The sequence below is a fragment of the Chrysemys picta genome, chromosome 1 (genome assembly GCF_011386835.1).
Source record: "Chrysemys picta bellii isolate R12L10 chromosome 1, ASM1138683v2, whole genome shotgun sequence".
NCBI lineage: Eukaryota > Metazoa > Chordata > Testudines > Emydidae > Chrysemys > Chrysemys picta.
Genome location: NC_088791.1, coordinates 111,754,354 through 111,771,975, shown reverse-complemented (window position 1 = coordinate 111,771,975; position 17,622 = coordinate 111,754,354). Strand labels below are relative to the sequence as shown.

Genomic DNA, 17,622 nt, shown 5'->3' with positions numbered 1-17,622 from the left:
CCATGGTGATTAAAATAGCTTGAAACAATAGTTACGAAACAAGTGAACTGCTTCACTCATGGCAATAGGTGTTCCCTTTCCCCCACCCCCAGGCCGGAATTTTTCATGTTCTCAGCTCCTGACCCCAGTCTCAGCTGTGTTCTTGGTGCATGTCTTTTCTAAGGTCTCCAGAGAGGGGCAGGGTTTACCCAGATCCTGGCTCACAAGGGATGGGAGTTGGGGAAAAGGGCTCAGACACCAACAGAAAGGCAAGCCCCTCCCAGACCCTGGCTCACAAGAGGGGAGCAGGGAAGAGAGTCACACCCCCAAAGATAGGCAAGATCCCCCAAGATCCTGGCACCTACACAGGAGAGGAACCAGCCTTCAGGAACCACTGGTGGGACAGATCCCAGCTCACGTACGGAGTAGGTAGAGGGATTCAGACCCTCCAGATAGGCAAGCCCCCCCTAAGACCTGGCTCCCTTGAAGAGGAAAAGGGGGGGTTACATCCCTACACATGAGCTGGGGCCACTAGATTAAGGCACACAAACAGAAGAGGAATGTGGGACCTGACAGGCACTCCCAGCCCCCCATAACTCACTCTCATGTCCCCTTCCCAGTGTCCCATCTCCTTATTCCCCAACCCCTCTCTCCCTATTCCCACCTACTCTTCCATCCTTAATCACCTTTTCTTCTCAGTATTTTCTTGTGTAGTTTATTTTATTTTCAAAAAATAGTTTCAATACCCTCTGAATGTTCAGTTGTGCTCAGATTACATCTGACCAAAATAAAAACCTCCTTTTGACAGAAGCAGATTGGGGCAACATGCCTCTTTTATTTCGGATTTCTGCCTCAGTAGATGATGCTCGGATTCAATGACCACAACATGTCTTTGAAGCCACCAAGGTCCTGTGAATTAGAAGTAGTTATCCAGAGAGTTAGCCTCTTCGCACATGCTCAATAGGCACAGAAATAACCATGAGGCTTATGATGAGCTTAATTGGAAAAGCAAAATCTTTTGAATTAAGATTTAAATTTGATTTCCCTCAGAGGGTGCATGTAATTTGGGGGTAACTGTAAAGCATGGGACACCCTGGTGTGATTAGCTGAGCCCTGGTTTGATCTCAATCTGTGAGCATAAAGAGGCTGCCAGAATCTCTCAACTTTAAGAAAAGCTGTCTTTCCCTCCCCTTCTCCCCCCCCACGGACTGTATCCCTTGGTCAAATGGCCCCAAATTTAGATCACTAACAGAACCCCACACCTCTGATGAGACGCCCTACATTTCAAAACAATTCAAGTAAACATGTAGATTTTACAGCACTTAGAGACAAGCTTGAAACAGAAAGCTTTCATCCTGCTATAATTTTTTGTATTACAATAACAGTCGGGTGCCAGGTACTTTTGGCCAGTACTCCAGCCGCTCCAAAGCCCTCTTTTTCCTTCTGTTAAGAGTGCCTGGTTTTACCTTCTGTTCTCAGAGGGCTTTGTTAGCCCTGCTAATAGTGAGTTACAGCAAGTGTCACATTCCCAGAGGACTCCATTAAATTTCATGGCCAAAGCTGAGTACTCTAATGATACTGAAATCCATCCTAATGCAAGTTTTCCCTACATGGACATAACTTCATGCCAAGAACCCTGTACTGACCCATAGGTGTAAGGATGTGTTTCTGCAAGTGATCCTGCACTAAGTCACGTGACCCCCATAAGCAGCTAGTCAGCATCCAAGATTCCCCATCATTCAAGTGCTTTTATTTTACTGAATGTTATCTCAAACAGCTTCCAGAAAGCTGAGGAAATCCTTATGGACTGGAAAGAAAGAGGCTAGTATTCCTCCATGAGGAATGTTTCATTATAGCAGCACACACAGACCTGTAATTCTGGAAAACAGAAAAGGAACTCATAATGAATACATGCCACCATGCATACAACATCTTGTATCTAATCTGCTCATCTTTATTCCATGGCTGTCTCACCTCTATGCCAGATGGGGTCTACTCAAGCAATACTAAGCAAGTCAACAAGTCTAGAGCCCAACATTTAGACTGTGAAAAATTGTTTTGGTTTTTAGCCACTCCCTTCTTCCCCCACACCAGGATGTGACTCAGACACACAGTGATTTAGACATTTCCATGCAGTGTTGGAAATTCAAACAAAATAGCACCATGTGTGCCAAGAAGGAGTAAAACTGACTAGTAAATTAAATCATTAAAACTGAAATTTAAAAATCTGAGTTAACATGTGCAAGGAAAAGTTTGTTTTTAAGTATCAACATTGAAAGTGCTCATTTAAATTCCTGAGCTCCCTAACTCTGCCAGAGCTCCCCTGTTTAAGTTCAGTTATTCATCACCTCTCAAACCAAGGCCATGTCTACACTACAGTGCTACAGCAGCACAGCTACAGGCTGCACCTACACCACTGTAGTGCCACAGCACAGATGCTTCCAACAGCAACAGAAGGGTTTTTCCATCACTGTAGGTAATCCACCTCTAAGAGCCTCTAAGAATTATTCCATTGACCTAGCCACATGCACACAGTGGATTAGGTCAGCATAGCTGTGGTGCTCAGAGATGCAACTTTCACACCCTGGAACACTGTAGTTACATTAAGCATAGACCAGGCCCAAGTGAAAAGCAGCCTTAGCAGATGAAACTACTTTCCAGAAGGCAGCCAGCAAAACATCTCACACTGACCACAACCTTGCAATGCAATGCATAGCTTTCTATATACACACAAAGGTTTTTGCCATTTCATGTGCCCCCAAAGTAAACCTGGAGGTTTGTCCTGTTGGCCTGAACTGGGTTAAGTTAGGCCTTTTATTTCTACATAGACGATTCAGATAACTTGTCCAATAAGCACATATCTTGAAACATTTATGCTCCAGCTAGTTTTTATGATTGATCTTCTGACATTAGAATCACAAGTCTCAGATTCCAGATTGACCACACAGTTACTGCCACATGGTGGGCAGAAACAACCCTTCCACACAACTTATTGCAGGGCTTTGAAGAGGCTATTCTCTTGCTTTTAATAAACTATGCTCTGAAAATAGGATGCTGTGTACTGAACCCATGTGATTTGAATAATAGAAGCCTATGTTAATTATCAGAAGTGAATGCAGTGGGGGGGAAATCTAGAAACTTGCATTTCAAAGACTAAGAATGGGTGGCCAAAAACAAAACTAATTTTGCCACCACACCCTTACTTTTTGCAAACTGATTTCTTTCATAAGCCTTATTTATCAAGACCAATTAATTGCTTAGAGCCACTAACCCACCATCCAGGCACAACCCTAAAAAAATCAGTGCGCCTGCTGAAAGCAAGGGGAAAACATTTGTTTAAAACAAATTCAATGTTATACTTCCAAAGCTCTATCAAAGAATGAAAAGATGTAAAGTGATACAGTCTTTCCCCCAAACACTTTCCCCAAAGGGCTTTTCATAACTGCTTCATACTCCTGTGTAGCAGGTTCTTTTCTCAGCTACCCACGAAGTATTAAAGTCCAGACTCTCAAACCATAAATACATTAGCCTTTGAAAAATGACTTCTTTCCATTTGAAAATGTAAATTTTACTTAGACCCTTAGTTCATTGAGTGCATTACTTAATGCAAACCCTGAAAACTTGCCCCACAAAATTTCTTTGTCAAGATTTTTCTGGTGTGTAGACAAACAGGGTCTCCGGAGAGAGAGAAGCGAGTCTATTCCTTTCATATATTTCACAGCATGATTACACAACTACATAGCGTTAGAATGGCTTTTCAGAAAGCTATTAGTGTTCTAATACTTAGTACATTGAGACACAAGAATGTTGCAGTGTCTGAAACAGCAGCACAAGTGCTGGTCTGATGAGACCATCAGAGGGGCCTCACTTTTTATTTTGTAATGTGTTGGAATGAAGCTAGATCACTCAAAATTCACCACCTCAAATATTCAACTGAAGGTTCTCTATGGTCAGTTTTGACTAAGTCAGGGGTTGGCAACGTTTGGCACGCGGCTCGCCAGGGTAAGCATCCTGGCGGGCCGGGCCAGTTTTATTTACCTGCTGACGCGGCAGGTTCGGCCGATCGCGGCCCCCACTGGCCGCGGTTCGCCGTCCCGGGTCAATGGGGGCGACGGGAAGCCGCGGCCAGCACATCGCTCGCCCGCGCCGCTTCCTGCCACCCCCATTGGCCCGGGACGGCGAACCGCGGCCAATGGGGGCCGCGATCGGCCAAACCTGCCGCGTCAGCAGGTAAATAAAACTGGCCCGGCCCGCCAGGGTGCTTAGCCTGGCGAGCCGCGTGCCAAACATTGCCGACCCCTGGACTAAATGTTAGAGAAGACACTAGCATTATGAGCCCACTGCCAAGTGCAGTTACTGATAACCACCCCTTCACTAACTGATCAATGGCAACTCAAGCACCTGTACAAACAGGCTTTTAAGGATCCCTTGTGATGTCTTCTCCTTTACACCCAGTGTAAAGGGGTCAGAGAGTTTGCAAGAATTCTTGCAATTATTAACATGCTAGTGGGCATCAGCGTCTGCCCACACTAGTACCATCACTATTACTACTAGTCATGGAACGTTACTGGTGGAAAGTTAGAAGAAAAATGGTCAAGTTGTTTAGACAGGCCTTAAGACCTGATGAGGTTTAACTAAACTGTTTCAGCAGTGATGATAGTTAATGTTCCAAGGGTGACCATGTAGTGACCCAGTGAACCATACATATTACTGGTAGGTAGGTTATTTTACAATAAGAGGTTTCCCATTAGGAAAGCACTTTTGTTAATCAGGTGTTTTCTCATCGATGATAAATCAGATCACTAAGAGAAACAAACATTCACCATAGGAGTTGCTGCTATATCAGTCTGTTGTAAAACAATCCCTTCCTCTCCTCACCTCACATTTTAACTGCACTTAGGAAAGATCAGTTCGATGGCCTGGACTGAGTTGGGATTGATAGTGGGACTGAGCCTTTCACCTCTACATCACTGGTTCAGATTCAGCCCAGCTCAACAGTTACCCTTCAGAGGCCAGATCAAATACTATGACATTTTACCATGCTTGAACTCTTGTCTACAATCTGATTTACTAACCTGGTTTAACAGGTTAAATTAGAATATTAAATATTTCATCAACTATCAATCACTGACATAATACTAAACAGGACCATCCTGTTCCACACTTGACTACTAAGCTGATCTCTAGGCTGAACGCAGTTAACAGAACCATTGGCAAGTGTACAAATATGGTAACGTGTCGGGATGTAAACAAGACCTAACTGAAATGACTTATCAATAAAATCCCTACAAAACATGTCCTCACGACAAAACCATCACTACAACTGGCACTAACTAGAACCCCTGCTGGCCAAGTAACAAATGAGACAGGGTGACAATGTTTCCTTCTCCCCTAAAGGCAGTCCTTCCAGACACAGTTGAAACATGCAGAAGGGTGGTGTGGGGACAATTACTCTGCTTTCTGCCTGTGCTCCACCTGAAATCCCAGGGGGCAATTCCCAGTTGTCAATTCAGCACTTATCAACACGAAAGTTAGTAATTTTTCTGTTCTGAAGTATTTTATAGACTGCTTTTGGTAAGGTAGGAAAGTTACACATCACATAATTAAGAATTTCAAAGACTGATTTCTGGGGAGACCATAATTATTTTCCTCAAAAGTTAAAGTGTTTTGACACTGTTAATGTTCTATTTCCATACCCTATTGCAGTCAAACATACCAAGTAAAGACTTCATTTCCAAGTCTTAAAAAGAGGGTTATACCATAAGGACAATTTTAACAAATTAAATCATTGAAGAGAAGATTAGCTACTCACCTAAAAACCTCCTCAATTACACTAACAGGTGCAATTTTAAATAAGGAATAAATATACAGAACAGTTTCTGCAGTGACAAATGTGAATGGCAGTTTATAGATGCAAGATGGCAAAGTACACGTGTCAAAGAGGTTATAATCTAACATTGCGTAATAGTTGAATATTTGTTGACATATGGCCAAGAAGTCATGGAATCAATTCCACCTTTTTGTCTTATTCAATGCTTTAAATATCCTGAAACATCGCTTCCCGGCTCTTTGAGCTCTGGTCAAGTGAAAAATCCTCTATGCAGAACAGTGACCCTCGCACCTTTTACATTTTTATTGTATTGTTGTACATAATGGGTGAGCATTTGGTTGACTACATATCCTGTAAGTGTGTAGTGATACCACTTTTGTATCTCTGTACAGTGTTATGGCAAAAAAAAAAATACAATTTATTTTTTAAAAAAGTAACTCATTTAAGGCTCAATCAGAACTGTTTGGGTTTTTCTTATTTGGCTGTACTGAGCTTCAACCAGAATGACTGTTTTTCCTCCCACACAGAAAGTTTTCTGTATCTCCCTCAATCTGCTGAACTACCTAACATTAATGCTGGGGTGTAGACAAGTTCCTAAGGGCAGGCAAACTAAAAACCTCCTGATTCTTATGTTACATAGAGTTTTAGTCCACCCATAAGAATCAGGAAGGCAGAATCCCCCTGCCAGACGGACAACAAAGTTCATAGCTTATAGGAGGCTTCGTGACCCACTTACAATACTTCACGCATATAAAGCACTCTTCAGCGAGGGATCTCAGAGTGCTTTATGAATGTAAGCAAACACTATTTACTCCAACTTGATTTCTCGCCAGCCCTGGTGCTGGCATCAGTTCAGATACTTGTTGGGGGAATTGGAGTCTCCCCAGCCCTCGCACCAGTGTCCGCATCCCCTGCCCTCCCTCGCCGGAGGGGGATGAAGGATGCCCCAGCCCCACTGGAACGACACGGGGAAGGCCCAACCCCCAGAGCCCCCCGCGCAGGCCCCGGCGACCCTGGCGTAACGTCCCGCTCCGCTCCGCAGCCCCTCACCTGCCACTTCCCCCTTCCGGCGACCGCCTCCGTCCGCGCACTCGGGAGGCCCCACGGTGACACCGCCTCCTCCGCCACCGGGAACGCCACTGCAGCAACGGCCACCGCCTCCTCCCTCCCCCTCCGCTGCCTTATCGCCTAGCTACTAGGACTTGCCCCAGAGCGTCACCATCACGCGGGCTGCCACAGCCAATGCCTACTCACCCTCAAGGCGCACGCGCAGGCCTCTACGGACACGTGCTCACGGGATGCCCAAATAGATCTTGGGTGATGTAGTCAGAAACTAGTCCGCGCCGGGCTGGGGGAGTATGAGTGCGCATGTGCACGCAGCGCGCTGTGAGCTGCGGCGCTCGTGCGCTTTCACCCTAACCTTTAGTACAGTTACGTAATTTGCGTAGTGATTCCTAATCCCTTCCTCAGGCTTATTATAGCTGCGTGTCGAGCGGCATCACTCTTTGATTGGCTGAATGAAACGCGTGACGATCGCGCGGGCTTTTAGTGTCTTGTGAGCGAGGCTCGCGCTGGGAGGTTTTTGAAACCTGAGAAGGGGGGTGGGGAGATGCCAGAGACTGCCTCACAAACACACGTTTGCCTTCCTCTGCGAGGGGAGCCCCCCCCCCGTCCCTGTGAGGGCTGCTGCTTTGACACGAAGGGGGAGGTATCCCAGTGGACAAGTCTCTCAGACACCCTATGAGGGGTAACGTCCTCCCTTTGGGGGACAAGTTTGTCACAATGCAGTTAGGGACAAGGGGATCTCTGCATAACACTGCCACCCCCCCTCGGTGGAAGTGGGGGGGGGGAGGGGTCACCATCCCCTTCCCCCCACCCCCGAAGAAATCTCCGTAGTAGTAGCAAAGTATCCACATGCATAAGTAGTTGCAGCATCTTGCCCAAAGCAACAAAGATTTAATAGAAACACAGTGCACATTATTTAAAAATATATTTAAAAAGTTAAGATTCCCAATATAGCAGTCCTTGTTATAATACAAAACCCACCGCAACATCACACCCAATCATATTTTTAAAATACAAAGCTCTGAGGGCAGGGGAATGTATGCATTAAACTTCTATCACAATTATATTTGTACATATATGTACAACATCCACCACACATCAAAATATATTTATGAGACTTCCCTTGTGATGGTAAATTCATATGTATGCAGTACAGTACATCAAAAAGGAAAATACAGATCGACAAATACTGTTCCACTATATAATTTAAAAGATGAAATTTAAGAAGCAACTATGGAAGTAGTTCAAATAGAGGTACAAGAATGATTCAAGGTCTCAAATACCTGCCTTACCATGAAAAATTTAAAATCAATTTATATAGTAGAACTGATCAGAAAAAATTCTTTAAAAAAATTTTCATTGGCATGGGCCTGGCCGCTGCTTCCCGCAGCTACCATTGGCTGGAAACGGCAAACCGTGGCCACTGGGAGCTGCGGGCATACAAATGGAAACAAACTGTCTGGCGGCCTGCCAGCAGATTACACGACGGGCCGCAGGTTGCTCACCACTGATCTAAATCCTCTGTGAGACGGAATTAGCTTTCTCTGCCCAGCTCTACTACTTAGTTATCAAAGAGTAGGCTAAGAGGTGACTTGATCACACGCTGTAAGTACCTACACAAGAAGTTTTCTGATGGTAGTGAGGCTCTTTAATCTAACAAAGGCATAAGAAGATCCAGTGGCTGAAAGTTTAAACTGCAAAATGGAAACCAGGGCACATTTTTAACAGTGTGGGGTAATTAACTGATGGAACAATTTACCAAGAGATGTGTAGTGGACTCCCCATGACTTGACATCTTTAAATTAAGATTGGATGTCTTTCTATAATATATGCGCTAACCCAAAAAATTATGGACTAGATGGAGGAATTATTGGATAAAATTCAGGGGAGTAAAAAATAAGGAACAGGACTCAGACTGATTTTTAAAAGAACTAAATATGTCCATCTTAATCAAATAACCTTTTAAGAAAAGAAATTATAACTGTCTACAAGTTTTACTAAGGAAGGAGAGGAATTATTAACAGCAATGGAATTAAAATAAGCAAAAAAAAATATATGTATTAGCCAGCTAGTCCACAAAAACTGGCGATAGAAGAATGGGCCTCTAGTGCAGGGCATTTGTTCCCTCTTGGAACCTATTCAGAATTGTTTTCTTAGAAGAGTTCTTGGTGTTCCAGATTACTTACCTATTTGTACTGAGGTGGCAACTTACTACAATTTGTACTGAAGCAAATTCTGTATCCTAGAGCCAAATAATGATGTTTTTCCTTTTAAATACTGTATTGGAGTTACTATAATGCTGGATACCAGACTTCCAAAAATGTTCATTTGCTGGAGGAGAAAATTAATAGTTCTAATTGGCTAAGAATGGTGAGATTAAATTCAGCCTTCCACATCTCACATTCTTGGGTCTATGGGCAAAACTGCCATTTGTCCTTATGTGGCAATGCCACGGCCTGCCCCAGTCATGATTCTGTGCTTAGTTAGGGAGAGAAAGCAGGCGCTGCAAAGAATCTGCTGCTTCCTTCCTGCAAGGAAGAGGGAAGAGAAAGGACAGAAGGGTTGGGGATTGGGGAATGCCCTGTCAAAGACTTCAGTAATTTACTTCCCCCGGGATCAATTCCTTTCTGAATCATAATCCCTCCCCAGAGCTGCTTCTAGGGTGGCACATAGTTGTGCTGCCCTTAAACAAGGTGAGAAGTTAGGTCATAATCTAGACTTTATTGAATTGATGAGACTATGAAAGAGCCAGTCAATTGTTTCTTCGCTGGATTAAAAACTGCAGTGTTTTTCTCTGGACACTACTGTGAGCACAGAGCCAAGATTGACTGTTGTGGATGGAGAAATGGAAGTCTGGCTCTACATTAAACAGAAACACTAACAGTTCATTTAGCATACAAGCCCCGTCTAAAAAAGAAAATAATAATTTTACCTTCATGCCCCACCCTGAGTGTATTGTATTGTAACATACTAATATGTATGTATACCACTGCTCCCTATTGATGAGATGAAGAACTACTCATCTGTGTGTCATAGGCTATATAAAGTAAATAGCTAATGGAGATTCTCCTGTAGTTCAGGTACTAGGGGCCTGTGTAGTTTGTGTGAAGCATAGTGACAGCTGTGATTGTCCTAGGTGGCTATGGATTCATTACTATATTATTCTAATTGTGCCTCTCATCCTGGTCATAAGCAGGGGTGCTGGAACAATTTGTATAGCGGGGATGCTGAGAGCCATTGAATCAAACTTTAAATCCTGTATATAATGGAAACCACTTCAAGCCAGGAGGTGCAGCAGAACCCCAGCACTCCTAGCTCCAGTACCTATGGTCATAAGCAAAGGTCCTGCCCTGTGCCCTTGATATCATCGGAAGATAATGATGCTGTGCTTATAGCCTAGAGAATTTTGCCTCTTGTTGCTGCTGCTTCACATCAAAGGAAGTCCGCAGGTGATCACTCACCATACCCCTCAACTTCAGCGCATCCAGATGAGGGAGCACTCAGAGAAACTAGTGCTTCAATTGAACATGAGGACTATCCATTTCTAAGTATTGTCACAGATGGGTTGTATGGCAGGCTGATGTCTGCAGAAGGCCATGCCTGTTGAATGTAAAAACAACCAAACAATATGGCCCCATCCCTGGGGCATTTCTTTCTCTGTACAATCGAGACTCTTCCCAGAGATCTGGTGGCAAAGTCCAAACAAACAGACAGACAGAAAGTCTTGTAATAAAGTACAAAACAAACAAAATGGTCCCATCCTCAAATATCTTCCTCCCAGGCACTCCTGGCAAGATTCCAAATTCTCCCCAGAGATCTGGTGGCTAAAGTAAATAATAAACAGCTAGAATTTATTTGCAAAAAGAAGAGAAAGCCATTGCAGAATCTCCCTAGACTCTCCTACTATCAGGCAAGGGGCTGTCCCCTTCTCAGCATGTCTTCCTGTGGAGCCCTACAAATCCCAGAAACCCCAGGGGGATCTGTATTTCCCAGATTCCATTTCGTTGAGAGAAGATGGGAACATTGACCTCCCAAACTTCAAGTGTTCTTGACAGACTCATCAGGCTGAGTTTTCTCCCACAAACTACTCCCTCCCAAAACCATTTTTTCTCTCTCAGGGCTTGTGTCTGTTGACCCAAACATTTGTCTTTGAACAAGCCCCTTGGAATGAGGTAATATGGCTCTGCACACTTTCCCCCTAGATCTTAAGGAGCCAGTGTACCCCATGACAGTACACAATTTACAGCCCTACCTGTCCCTCTTATGGCTGTCCAGTGTTAGGGAAGGAGGGGAGAAGTAGCTGTCCTCTGCTTCCCACAGGGAAAGAGAAACTGTTCCTGTTGTTGGTTCTCCTTCCTCTGTTCTAGCAGGTGCCAGTGTGCCTTTCACACCCTCTCATGCTCTCCTGATGAGAGTGGTAGAACTCCTGTGTCATCTGAAAAGGGAGAGGGAGAAGCGGGATGGCAATAGCTACACTTTTATCCCCTGCAGGAAGAAGTCTGGCAAAATGGAGATATGACAATAAAGCTTTACAGTGATCTTCATATTTGTTATATTGTTTTTAATTATTTTTATCCTTGGGTATAAAAGGCCATGCTTGTGCTCTGTTTTTCCTGGTGCATATTCTGGTGGCTGTAAGCATTTTGTTTTGTTCATCTTTGATAAGATGGGGGAGGTGGTTGCGGTCCAATGGATATGGCACGTGAATGGGAATCTGGGATCCTATTTTCACCTCTGTCACTGACTCACTGTGACCTTGGGAAAGTCAGTATTCAAACCTCTGGTTTCAGGAAATTTAAGTTTACAAAATCTGATACTTACCCCACTGACCCATCTCCTCCAGCCCTGCCTGAGGTAGAATACATCAGATCAGCTCATGTATATAACATTTCCCTTTGCAACTTACAGTGCAATGCAACTTTATTTCTTAGAGTCTTCAATATAATCTGTATCCTAAAATGCAGTTAAATAAAAGCTGAGCGAGAAAATGTGTGTGATTATACACAGCTGTGTGTAGATACCATTGGGATAGCCACTTTAGAGATGCAGGTAGACACCTGCCCTCTACCAGATGGAAGATATCAGACTTCCTCCAAATGGAAACCTGAGGTTTCTTTGGGATGCTGTGTGAACACCGGCAGATGATGGCAATTGACAATGCTGTCTGTATTTCTTTGTCCAGAGGTTACAGATTGGTCCCACAGGGTGCACATTCTTCACAATAGTTTAGGGATGGAAAGGGCAGAATATCTTATGCATTTGAATTGCAAGCAAAATTTAGGCAATCAGGTATTTGGCTCAGAAACCAGACTAACATCTTTAATCTTACAGGCTACCATGAGCTATTTAATTACCATGAATGATCAAATCATTACTTTCACATTTCATTCAGAAAACAGCATCTCCCGCTAACACCAGGCTGGTATAGGACATTTGTTCAATACAGACTCAGAGAAAAGAGTGCTTCTTGCTGAATCCCCAACACCACCTTAGTGTTTCTTTGATATCCCTCATCTAGGTACCAATCTAGCCTGTCTCTGTGCTGTTTTGTTAGAGCGATGAGTGTTACGGCGCAATGCCGTATGGCTACAATAATGAATAGTAAATATTAGTTATTAGCATTCTTAATTCATACACCTCAAAGTGCTTTACAAGGGAAGGCAAGTATCATTACTCTCGTTTTATATATGAGGAGACTGAGGTACAAAGATGTAAAGTGACTTGTCTAAGGTCAGTGGCAGCACTGGAAATAGAACCCAGGTCTTGACTCCCCATCCTGTGCCTCTGGATCACACTGTCTACCTAGCAATGTGCAATTTAAAATCCACTACTTTCTCCCTCATTGGCAAGGAGTAGTTCCTCTTTGGTTTTCATATGCTGCTTGCCCTTCCTTGGCTTTGCACACATCAAGCCAATCTAAATATGCTCTGATTTACGTTCTTATTACTATCGCAAGGAGGTTCTTCTGGGTGAGGGTGCCACATAAATTGTTCTTTAGCTAGAGATGGGCTGAACCAAAATTCTGGATCCCAACCCCCTGAACTTTGGGAAAGCTCAAAGCCAGATCATTTGAAAAAAATCCAGGGAAAATTCTCTGAAAAACTGGAGGATGGCGATTTTTATTAGAATCCTTGTGAATGTTAGGTTATTTTTAATATAATTCTCAATGATCAAGGCCTCCAAATAACTGGGGTACAGAGACGCTGCCAAACATTTGGATACTTCTCTGAGCCTATAGAACAGAGGTAGGCAAATTATGGCCCGCGAGCCGAATCCGGCCCGCCAGCCGTTTTAAGCCGGCCCTCAAGCTCCTGCTGTGGAGCGGGGTCTGGGGCTTGCCCCACTTCGGCGCTCCAGCCGGGACGCAAGGTCGGGGGCCGCTCCACGTGGCTCCTGGAAGCCGCGGCATGGCCCCCCTCCAGCGCTCCAGCCAGAGAGCATGGTCGGGGGCTGCTCCACATGGCTCCCGGAAGCGGAGGCATGGCCCCGCTCTGGCTCCTACACACTCCAATGGCCCAGCTCCAGTGGCTCCCTCCAGCGCTCCAATGGGAGCTGAAGGGGCAGTGCCTGCAGACGGGGCAGTGTGCAGAGCCACCTGGCTGCGCCTCAGCATAGGAGCTGGAGAAGGGACATGCTGCTGCTTCCGGGAGCCGCTTGAGGTAAGTGCTGCCCGGAGCCTGCACCCCTGAGCCTCTCCCCCTACCCCGCCCTGATCCCCCTCCCGCCCTCCAAACCCCTTGATCCCAACCCGGAGCACCCTCCTGCACCCCAAACCCCTCATCCCCAGTCTCATCCCAGAGCCCACACCCCCAGCCAGAGCCTGCACCCCTTCCTGCACCCCAACCCCCTACCCCAGCCCTGATCCCCTCTGCCCTCCAAACCCCTCGGTCCCAGCCCAGAGCACTCTCCTGCACCCCAAACTGCTCAGTCCCACCCCAGAGCCCACACCCCCAGCTGAAGCCCTCCCCCCCCCCGCACTCCACGCCCCAGCCTGGAGCCCCCTCCCGCACCCTGAACTCCTAATTGGTGGCCCCACTCCAGAGCCCACACCCCCAACCAGACTCCTCACCCCCTTCCTGCACTCCAACCCCAATTTTGTGAGCATTCGTGGCCCGCCATACAATTTCTATTCCCAGATGTGGCCCTTGGGCCAAAAAGTTTGCCCACCCTGCTATAGAAGAAGCCCTTCAATAAGCCTCAAACAACTCCATCCATCAACAGGCTCCCCCTACTGGCTGTTGTCTTCATGAGGGAGGAAACCCAGTCATCTGCTACTCTCCTGATACCTTAAGGGGAGGATGGCAAGTCTGTATATCCTTTCTGGCATAGTCATGGAACATTTCCCACACTCTAGTTGGAGAAGGGGGTTGTGGGGCACCTCATTCCATATCTTTCCAACAGAAGGCCTCCAACTTCTTCCCTGTTTGTTTCTTTCTCTTAAAAGTTGGAAAGGCTTGACATTTACCTCCTCCCTTGGGTCTCCACTGTGTCATCACTTCCACTTGCAATTATTTACACCCACAAAATTTACTGTGGTGCAATGCTGGAATATGTGTTAAGATTCCCTTACATTTATGGTCTTTAATGTAAAAGCCAAGTGAAAAGACTTTGAATTACTGGATATATTAGCAGTGCCTCGGGGGTGTCATATACAAGTATTTAACACCTTTAAGCACTGTTGCAGTAAGGATGGAACAGAACAGGGGGGTGAGCTTAGAAGGAAGAAAAAATCTTTTTAGATATATCCAATGTGCAGTGAGTTTTATTACTGAACAGGAAATGTATAGTATCCCCAGATTGGATAGCTCACACATTTGAACTGATCTTGGGCTCAGGCCAGTTCCCGTTGAGGTTTAATTGGAGTTGGGTCAGGCCACTGTATTCACATTTTTCCATGAATGGAAAATTATTTCTGTTACTTTGAATTACTATACCATTGGCTTTGGATTTTGTATAATAAAATAAATTTAGGCCACCTTTTGTATTCCAAGAAATTGCTCTCTCCAATGCCAACAAATATCTTGACTGTTGAATAAGAAACAAAAATTGGATTACAAAAATAAAAAGTGGACACATCTGTAAAAATAGGCAAACTAATCACTAAGCATAATTTTTCTTTCTTGTGGATTTCTGGACTCTTCCAATACTTTAAATATGAAATATACATTTGCAGGATTCTCTGATGGTTGAAATAGTGGGTTCTGTAAAAGTTGGCATGTTTGATCAGAAATAGAAGATGTAAAGATTGAAAAATCTAGTTTTCTGGACTATGGATCTTGTCCATTAATTGGAATTTTTTGTTCATTTGAAATTTGTCAATAAAAAACTTGGAATGTCAGTAAAAAATGGGAAGTATATTAGTAAATGTTTACATTTTGAGGTTCGCTTCTCTGATTCCTCTATGCCTGCAAATGAACTCTGCAGATGCCATGAAGGGCAGGAAGTGTCCTGTGCTAGGATCAGCATATGTTCCATCCATATTTTACTAATTGAATTCTGTTATAATTGCAAGAAAGTTAAGAGAGATTAGTAGATTTTGCTAATGGGCCTCTGTTCAAGCACCTTTTCATTATTCTCCATTATCACCACAAGAGGGTGCAGAATGGACCTCACTCCTTGAACAGCTAGCCCACATTCTGGTGACAAAGTCATCCTTGGTACAGCTCCAATGATTATAGTGGGTTTACACCAGAGAAGAGTTTGGCCCCTTGGGCTCTGAAATAAATAACAAAACAGAATAAAACAAAACACACACATATACAAGCAAGAGAGAGAGAAAGAAACCTCAGTGAGGGGTATTTAATGGTAAAGAGAAACTGTACATCTGGGACAAAAGAGGTGAGGAGGATTGAAAAGAGCTGGGCAAGGTGACCATTCATGTCCACTTTGAAGGGGAGAAATGGCAACAATGGTAAGGACTGAGGTGCAGTGTTCATCCAGTCCCCTTCCTGTATGTATGGCTCTCTCACACACTCCACTGACATACACATGAAGTATATTTCTTTCCCAAAGAGCCCAATAGGGCCAGGAGACAGGTAGCAACTCCTCATCCGCAAAGACAAAGTGGGTTACAGTAGAGGGAAAAAGGATCTCCTTGATAGACTACCCTAGACAGGGCTTTGGCAGATTTTTCTCATTGCCCTTGAGGTACAGAAGAGCTAGATGCTAGTTTCTTTTAAACTCTCAGGATACAGTAGTTCTTCCCAATTGAAGATCACACCTTCCTCCCTCACTTGGAACAGGTGGTCTCCCCACCACTGTGCAGGAGTCCCTGCTCTGTCCTCATTCCAAGCACTCTACATGGTACCTTGTATTTTAATCCATATTCTTCAGCACGAGACCTGGGTGACTTTCCCTCTTGTTTGACAAAGCACCAGCACTTCCTTTATAGGGAGCAGAAAATGGGTCCAAGTCCTCTTGTTTTGCTTGTCCAAAGGGCTTGGGGGCCTGGAACATGAATAACTAAGGCTCTTCCATGTCTGATTGTGACCCCAGATGTCCAACACCATATAAACTTTTGAGTTTTAAACCACGAGATAGCAAAGGGAATCCACTTTTCTCTTCCACGTCTCTAACCATGAATCAATCCCCTCCTTCTGGAATGAGGTGGCTATGGGGGGAGTTCCTTTTGAGCAACTCTTTGGCTCCCTTCACTCTGATTATAACATCCAGGGGGAGAAGGGTCAGAGGGCAAATTCCCCCTTTGCTCCACAGCTGAATAAAGGGAGTGGCAAACTGTCCAGTCTGATGGGGAAATTTCAAAACCAAAATGTCTCTTAAATAAGCTTCTTTAATTATTATCATCTATTTATTTATACAAATATAAAATATATTTATATAGATTTATATAATATAGATTTGTTGCTTTGGTGGCTCTTTCATTTACAGACGTACTGGTCGACGATCTCTGTGCACTTTTTACACTTGACAAAGCAGCACCAGTGGAACTTGCAGTGACAACGCTCCACCTGGATGCTCTTGAATTGGTCATAGCCCCGGCCACAGCACATCAGCTCACAGCCATCCATGCCCTCTGAGGTCTTGTTACACAGCCGGCCCTGAGTGCCCAGTGAGCCAGTGGTCTCATTGCGCAGGCAATAGTCAGGGCTGGGGTCAATGTAGACCAGGTCCTCCTGCGTAGGTGAGTTGAAGCGGTTGTTTACCAGCTCCAGCTTGCCCTTGCGACTGATCCTCATAGCAGCTGCACTGTCATACTTCTCCTTCAGCAGGTCACCCACCTTGCGGAAGTCTGCCAGCTGCAACCAGCAGGTCTTGAGGCTGCAGGAACCTGAGACGCCATGGCACTTGCAAGCCACATCTGCTAGTTTGTATACAGCCTGCAGGGAGAGCAGATGGAATCAGACAAGAGCTGCATTAACCTTTATAGCACTGGGAACTGGCATCATTGCGCTGAGTTCCTCTTCCTTGCATACTTGTCCTGACCATCCCCCCCAGTTCTCTCTTTCCCCAGAACAGACACAATCCTCCTTAGACTTTTGGCATTGCCATCCCCAGTACAACTGATCCCCTAACACTTCCACTTCTGTCCACAGTCCACCCAGACGTGGGCCTGCCAACCACTTTATCTTTCCTAGTTCCAGACCTGAGGGCTGAGTCAAGCACAGGAAACAGCAAGGGGAGAGAGCCCTACTATTGGAAATGCTCCCCCGTCTTCAGGACTAATTTACTACATCCACCTCTCCTCAAAGCCCATAGAAGCAATCAATACAACAAAACACCTGGGAACT

General features: G+C 44.8%; 2 protein-coding genes across 7 annotated transcripts in view; both read right to left on the bottom strand.

The window, feature by feature from the left end:
• Positions 1 to 11,275, bottom strand: part of ADIPOR2 (adiponectin receptor 2) — a 93,421-nt gene extending 82,146 nt beyond the window's left edge. The window contains exon 1 of one of the 4 annotated variants that reach the window (XM_065582540.1): positions 11,127 to 11,275. The gene's annotated coding sequence lies outside the window, so the exon portion shown is untranslated. Of the gene's footprint in view, positions 1 to 6,859; positions 7,220 to 11,126 lie in introns of those variants that run through there. The other 3 variants (XM_065582551.1, XM_005287996.5, XM_065582560.1) reach the window with 3 other exon arrangements.
• A 4,367-nt stretch (positions 11,276 to 15,642) lies between these two features.
• The window catches only part of WNT5B (Wnt family member 5B), a 98,216-nt gene continuing 96,236 nt past the window's right edge, over positions 15,643 to 17,622 (bottom strand). For all 3 annotated transcript variants that reach the window (XM_065566847.1, XM_005287995.4, XM_024101956.3), the window contains one exon: positions 15,643 to 17,211. In XM_065566847.1, coding sequence (XP_065422919.1) covers positions 16,753 to 17,211 — 459 coding nt within the window. In that variant the 3' untranslated portion in view covers positions 15,643 to 16,752. The remainder of the gene's footprint in view (positions 17,212 to 17,622) is intronic.